The sequence below is a fragment of the Bidens hawaiensis genome, unplaced genomic scaffold, assembly GCF_021521415.1.
Source record: "Bidens hawaiensis isolate Kalapana, Puna unplaced genomic scaffold, B.hawaiensis_p1.1 tig00015212_1, whole genome shotgun sequence".
NCBI lineage: Eukaryota > Viridiplantae > Streptophyta > Magnoliopsida > Asterales > Asteraceae > Bidens > Bidens hawaiensis.
In genome coordinates this window covers 1-7,621 of record NW_027492353.1, presented here as the reverse complement: position 1 = coordinate 7,621, position 7,621 = coordinate 1, and the positions used below count along the sequence as shown (strand labels likewise).

At 32.4% G+C, this 7,621-nt stretch overlaps 1 protein-coding gene across 1 annotated transcript; it reads left to right on the top strand.

Moving 5' to 3' along the window:
- Positions 1-2,559: 2,559 nt before the first annotated feature.
- On the top strand, positions 2,560-5,698 carry LOC143548652 (transcription factor bHLH157-like). Its single transcript, XM_077039756.1, has 10 exons — positions 2,560-2,699; positions 3,137-3,226; positions 3,327-3,429; positions 3,521-3,562; positions 3,687-3,749; positions 3,845-4,720; positions 4,815-4,916; positions 4,990-5,130; positions 5,218-5,349; positions 5,481-5,698. Exons 1-10 carry the CDS (start codon positions 2,590-2,592, stop codon positions 5,670-5,672), a joined length of 1,851 nt encoding a protein of 616 aa, XP_076895871.1. The 5' UTR covers positions 2,560-2,589; the 3' UTR covers positions 5,673-5,698.
- The last annotated feature ends 1,923 nt before the right edge of the window (positions 5,699-7,621 follow it).

The following is a 7,621-nucleotide window of genomic DNA, read 5'->3' as shown; positions in this document are numbered from 1 at the left end:
AAATGTCTTCAAACTTTTGATCGAATCTTCAAATCTTTTGTAATTAATTAAAAAAGACCCACTTCTTAATAAGTTTACGTATTTTGTATTTAATAGCATAAGACCCACATAAATATAAAATATACTATGAACGTATCAGAATTTCTGATTTGGAAATTAACTTAATGATATTTATTAATAAAAGAGTGAATCTAAATAAGTATCAATAAAATAACTTTGAATTAAAAGTAAATATTTTTTAAACTTTGGTTATCAAACTCATAAAAAAGGAGATTGATTAATGAAAGGCGTAAAAGATACAAATATAATATGAATGTTCTTTTTAAATTTTAATTATTTGATAATTATTATTTAAATTTACTCGTAGAAAGGTAACTAAAACTATATTATATGTTTGTTTGTCATATAAATAGTAGTTTGCTTCAAATGTATTTCTAGCAATTAGGGTTGTTATTGCTGCCAAATAAACCAACTTTATCTTTTATTATTATAAATTAAGTTCATATATGCAATGAACTTGAACATTATCTGAAACGAATAATATTATATGGAGGTCAATGGGTTAACGTTATCATTTGTAACTAATACTATAAACACATTATTTCAGAGGAACCAACTAATTAAATAAACTAATCCCATCTTTATTAGTAATTATTTTACATATAATCTCAATAAATTAATCCCGTCTTAACTAGTATAATTATTTTACATATAATCTCAAATAAGTTAATCCCATCTTAATTAGTATAATTATTTTACATATAATTTCAAGTCATAAGGAGTCTAGAGTCTATGTGTTTTAAGGTAAATTATACATTGGAACAAAAGGAAAACAACCGAATAACGTCTAATGGCGCATAGATACTACGTGAGAATGTATAATTATTATTATTTTTTTAATAAAGATATACAATAATTTTATTAACTTCCAAGTTAAAAGCTATCTACTCGTTGAACATGTTAAGAGTATACCGTAATTTTATATGAATCATTATTTCATTATTTAAAGTACGTAATTACATAGCTTATAATTTCTAGTCGATTTTATTAATTAATTAGTTCAATAGGGAAACGATTATAAACATTATTTAGCAATGATCGGCGATAACTTGTACAATATTTCTACTTTAATTTTATATGTTTAAGACTGCTTAAAAAGTTTGTGGCTTGTTCGAAAACACTCAGCTTGAAAAAAAGCTCATATAAAAGGAGCCGACTTTGATTCAGTTCGACTCAGCTTGTTTACGACCCAACTTCTACCAAATAGGATTGAAGTATTAAAAACTAGATCGAAATACATTTATAGGCATAGGCATGTATATCAGTTAAAGATGACAAACAAACTCATGCAAATGGCACATGTAATTAACTTTTCAATTCTTTAATCTAGCTTTATTAAATGATCCAAAGTATAAAAGCACATAATCATGTATCCCATTTTAGTTTCACAACTAAAAAGACATATTGAATAATAAAAAATTAAACTCCTAATTCTTTTGCGTATAGTATTATAACTAGGGATGAGATCGGTGTATCAATACCAAAAGTACAAGTATCGAAATCAAAATTTTTTTACCATTACCCAAATGTCCAGTTCGGTACACGTACGATACAGAAGACTCAAAACTTGGTACCGAATTTTGTATCGTTGCCGATACTGGTACGGGTACCGAATATGTTCATCCCTAACCATAATCTAAACTTGAAAACATATTGTGAGCATGAACCAATCTTACCCGTAACACCCACGAGACCCGTTTAACCCAAACCAATCATAACCAAAAAATTATACCAAAAAAATGGGGTCCAGATCAGGTTTAGGTTTGCAAGAATGGCTTAGAACCTGCACAAATCGATTCCGATACCAACAAATGGTTCTAGAACCTAAACCGAGTATTAACAATTGGTCGGTTACTCGGTTTCCTAGCTAGTATATATATTCTTTACGATTAACCAGGTCGGGATCAGTTTCGGTGGTAATAAACATGAAAAATACCCTAGGGGGGCTTTGTGTAATATATAAACTCACAAATGAATTAATTACATATCTCAATAATCAAGATGAAGACATATAAACTAGACAAGATCTTTGTTATCCTTTGAACTAGGAAGTTTTTGTTTTGGCCTTTTCTTCCTTAAAGACCTAACCCCCCCCCCCCCCCCCCCCCAAAAAAAAAAAAAAAAAAAAAATCTATCTTTCTGACTCACACCAGAGATCCCTTTAATAGGTCGAGAATTTTAGCTTTGTTTTCTCATAGAATAACAGCTTTTTCTACACCAATTTCTAGTCCTTTCATTTTACACATTTTCTTTAAAGTTTAACCTACTTGAATATAATATATAAGCAAAGCTTCCATAACCCAAAAAACCTTAGAAACCCTTCATATGTTTGTTTCTGGACAAACACAAAATATTAAGCCACAGCTTTAGCTTTTTCTGATCAAACAAACACCACAAATTACTTTCCCAAAGCACTTATTGTTTCAACTTTGTCTAGTGGAAGGAGAACAAGACCTTTGCTTTCTTGCAGAGTTTAGTAGCAGAAGTAGAAAGAGTGTTGTTCAAAGATCTCTAGATCTTTCTCTGCTAATGGCTACAACACAGAAAGATTCAACTGTTGCAAATGTTATCAAGAATCTTTGTTGTTCTTATGGATGGTCTTATGGTGTTTTGTGGAGCTTTGACCAGTCAAATTCCATGTATGACTTTTTTATCTCTCTCTCTCTCACACATAGATATATACATCACAGATGTATATACATGCATATACATATATATATATGTGTGTGTATATATATATATGTTTGTGTGAGTTAACCATTTATCCAAAGTTCATAGTTTCATCATTTCTGTAAATTTCTTGTTTTTTTATGTTTATTAATAAATTAATTTTTTTTTTGTGGGGGGGGGGGGGGGGGTTAGTTTTTGTTAGCATCATGACATAATGTGGTTGAACATGGTGAATCCATACATTAATTCTAGTAAATGAATATTGCCCAACTTCATAAATTCACTTTTTACAATTAATTTTATTTTCTGAATTGATTTGATTAAATAAATTTGTATATTCTCTAATATCTGTGTTAATTATGTATTTAAACTTATCTTTAAATATTTTCTTTGGTTTTGTTACCAGATTGTTGACTATACAAGATGCTTACTTTGAAGACCATATAAAATGTCTAATTGATGATTTGCTTTTACAATCACCCATGTTTGTAGGAGGGTAAGCACATTTTCTTTAATCTTTGTGTAAAACAACACAAATAATAATAATAATAATAATAATAATAATAATAATAATACTTTCTTTAAATATTTTTAAGGTTGATTGGACAAGCTGCTTTAAATAAAAAGCACCTGTGGATATCCTCAAAAGATAATTACATGGGACAAAATTCTTCAGGTTCAATCTGGGATATGTTTCAGGTATTAATTCGTTCGTCTATTTTAATCTACAAGCACTTGTTATAAACATAAAATGTACCTAAACAATCATGCTTTTTTTTTTAATTTTCAGGATGATTCGAAATTTTTCCGACAATTTTCTTCGGGTATAGAGGTAATTTATTTATTTAATTTCAACTTAAAGAGGCTACATTGGTACCACCATGGTTGCACCTTGTGGGCCTATTTTTGTGATCTTGATTCATGACATAAACTTTTCTTTTACTTTAATCTTGCAGACAATTGCAGCAATCCCTGTGGAACCACAAGGTGTGATACAATTTGGGTCCACTAATTATATGGTTAGTAAGCAAAGTATTAAAAAAAGTTTTTAACTTTTATTTCCATGTTAACTTAGTATGTGTAGATCTAATGAACTGCTTTTGTTGTTGTTCAGATTGTGGAGAATATTGAGTTTATAAATCAAACAAAAAGAATCTTTAATGAAATTGCTAATGGAAATGTTTCAAATGTTCCAACAAGTTCATATTTGATATCATCAGAAGATCGGTTTTCGGTTAACCAAACTTCTTTTGGTTTTCCACAACAATCTCAGTCTATGTTTCTTGATCATAATCAGTCCGATATGTTTGACTTGTCAACGGATTTCGGTATCATGGATAACTTTTTCCAAGCAGGCAATTTCGATATCTCTCAATGGTGCCCTCTTGATGAACAAGTCAAACCTTTGACTTTTTCTACTACAGATGTTGACTTGTTTGGAAATACAGGAGATTTAGGAGACATTGTAACACCAGTCATAAATGGAAATGGTTTCGATTTCGGTTTCGGTTACGACTCATACAATTCGGGGTGTGTATCGGGGTCAAAGTCAAGTCAAAGTATCGAAAACGGCGTAAATGACTCGCTTACTCTTCCTCCAAAGAAAGGGTTGTTCTCCAATCTCGGAATCAAGGAGCTTTTCGAGGGAGTTTCCGGTACTTCAACATCTTGTGTTGAGGATCAAGCGTTGTCGTGTTCAAAAAGACGGAAAACCGGGAATCCCATATGGGAAACGGGCTCGTTACAGCCCGTTTTATATAACAAGAGTTTTGGGCAGAAAAGCGAGCCCATTTTTAAGTCAGAGCCATGGTTGGGTGACAGTTATAGCATGGATGGTTCAAGCACAATATCGCAAGCTAAGAAGCCGGTCGAACCCACAAAGCCCACTAAGAAAAAGGCCAAACCAGGCACTCGGCCCAGGCCCAAAGACCGACAAATGATCTTGGACCGTATGGCTGAGTTAAGAGAACTCATTCCAAATGGTGCAAAGGTAACCTTAAAAAAAGTTAAAAACACACAATATTGTAAGTATAATAAGTATATGAAACATATTTATACTCTTTACTAATTAGTTAATTATACAGATGAGCATTGACTGTTTGTTGGACCGAACGATAAAACATATGCTTTTCTTGCAAAGTGTAACTCAACACGCTGACAGAATCAAACAAGTTGATGAACCAAAGGTGAATATAGTTCTTGTGACAAACATCATAATTTTAAAGTGTCTTGTTTTCATAAAATGATGAATTTTTGCAGCATAATGGCGTCGCTCAGAACGATTATTTGAACGATCCAAGCAATAATAATGTGACATGGGCATGTGAATGGGAAAATCAAACTATGTTTTGTCCATTAAGAGTTGAGAACCTTAGTACTCCAGGACAAATGCTCATAGAGGTAAAACTGTAAAAGTAACACACATATTATTCATTATGCATGTTTGTGAAGTTGAACGAACTCTAACCGCAAAATGTTTTGATGCAGATGATATGTGGAGAACACGGGTTTTTTCTTGAAATAGTGGATGTAATCCGTGGATTTGGTTTGACCATTTTGAAGGGTGTGATGGAAGCACGCGAGGAAAAGATATGGGCTCGGTTTATAGTTGAAGCTGAGGTAAATTTTTGTACAACAATCATTCATAAAATGTTTAAACATGGGAATAGTTTGAGGTTTTATATTAATTTGAATTTGTTTAAAATTATTTATTTATTTTTTTTTATTAAAATTGCATATTTGTTTTATAGGCGAAAAGGCATGTGTCGAGGCTTGAGATATCTGCAGCACTTGTTCAACTTCTACAAACACTGGGATCTAATGACAACCATCTTGATAACAAGATCATGCAAACTGGGAACTCTCTACTTAACGCTTTCCATCATTCCGATATGCAACTTCCTGTCAGTTTAGCAGACGCAAGGTATCGCGTGGACTTATAACAATATAACATTGTTTATAAGGATACCATGAATTTGCTAGTGTCTTTATAGTTTTTAGTTGATTTCTTTTGGCAGTTTTCAGAATTTAAGTGTTGATAGTTTGAAACTAACATGAAAGAACAAAGAACCAATATAATTTGTAGGCTGATAGCCACCTTGTGATTAGTTATAACACATGGGCTTTGGTTGCTTTTAAATGTTGCATTGGTTATTGGTGATTTTAGTATCATCAAGTTATATGGGCTTTGATACGAGTTAGGAGGCGCGGAGCATATGTTTGTTCAATATTGTTATGCACCTAATTTTTATTATATTTTTTGGGGGGGGGGGGGTTGGAATATAGGGATGAGATTGGTGTCGTACCGGTACCAAATTTCTGAAACAGTGGGTACCGAATACCATGCCAAATTTATTAGTTCGGTATCGGTACTCACTAAGAAAATTGGATACTTTATGGTATTAGTATTGTACCATAACTGTACCAAAATATCCGATATTGAATTTCTGGGAGAGTGAGTACCGAAATAACGTACCAATTTTTTGGTATGGTAACAGTTGTTCATCCCTACCACTAATGACCGTTATCAAGTCTTTCTAAAAAAAATTAAGCTAAATAGCTAAGGTAAGTAGGATTCGTATCAGGCATTTGGTATATCACATGTTTCATTTGATTATATGAAATAAAACACATGGATTTTGTTCTGAATTAAATTAACGTTAACTTAATTTGTAATCAAATTAGAGAGACGGATATAAGGGACACAGAAACACGAGACAAGAAACAAGTGATCACATATGTGTTAAGATTGATAATTAACTATACTAGAAAGTTACATAGACCTAACTTTGTTTAACACTAGTAAATGATGTATAAATGACTAGACGTTGCAATTATATATATCAAATCTGTAACGAATAATACTAATGGAGTTAGCATACATGAAGTGATTGTAAGCAATTACCAAAGTATTAACGTGACACTACAATTATATATTTATTTAGTAACGAATGAAACCAATAGAGTTGGTATAAATTGAGTTATCCTAGTAATTATGTCTTTCATCACCACAACACATGTCAAACACACTTCATAATCAAATAATTCGCAACAAAATTAACAAAAGGATATCTCTATGTTTCATTTTCTCTCTTAATTAATTTGATATGGACTGATTGGTTTAGTGGGCTTCGTGGGCCAGCCCATGAACTAATTTCGTGCATAATTCTTCAATATATTAAATTCGGCCCAATCTAAATTCATCATTTCATCCAACTTATTCCAACCTCATATTTCCAATTCCATATTACACACCTCTTAGATTTCACATTCAAATAAAAATTAACACTCAAATACTAGGCGACTTGGTGGCTTTCATTAGTTGGATCCTTGAACTGAACGGATTTTATCTCATCGCACTGTCGTGCATTCGGGCAAATGTTCACGGATGTTGACCTTAGGTGAGAGTTTTTCCTTATCAAACACGAGTATATCCCGATGCAATGAATTTAGCCGGTAGCCCATTTGAAGGATTCGTTGGTTGTTCAAAAAAAATTAACCAATTAACTTTCCATTGGTAGGTTTGGGGCAATCTGCCGGCAAAGCCAAGTGAGTCGCCCCTTGTAGGGGCCAAAAGCAGCACCACCCTACCAGGGGTTGTGCTAAAACTTTGCATGGAAAATTCAATTAATTGTACTCATCAGAAACGCAAAAAATCAGCATACATGGTGAAAAATTATATGAAAAATGATCTTTAAAAGTTACTAGGAAATAGGTAGCAGTTGCTGTTAGTCGGTAGCAATTAACTTGGTTGCTAAAGGTCAGTGCTAACTTTGTTCGTATGGTAGGCGGTAGCCAATTAGTATATAGATAGCTAATGAGCTAAGTACCAAACAAGGTGTGGTATCATCTTGTACTTTGATAGTATATTAGAATTTTGGTAGCAACATAT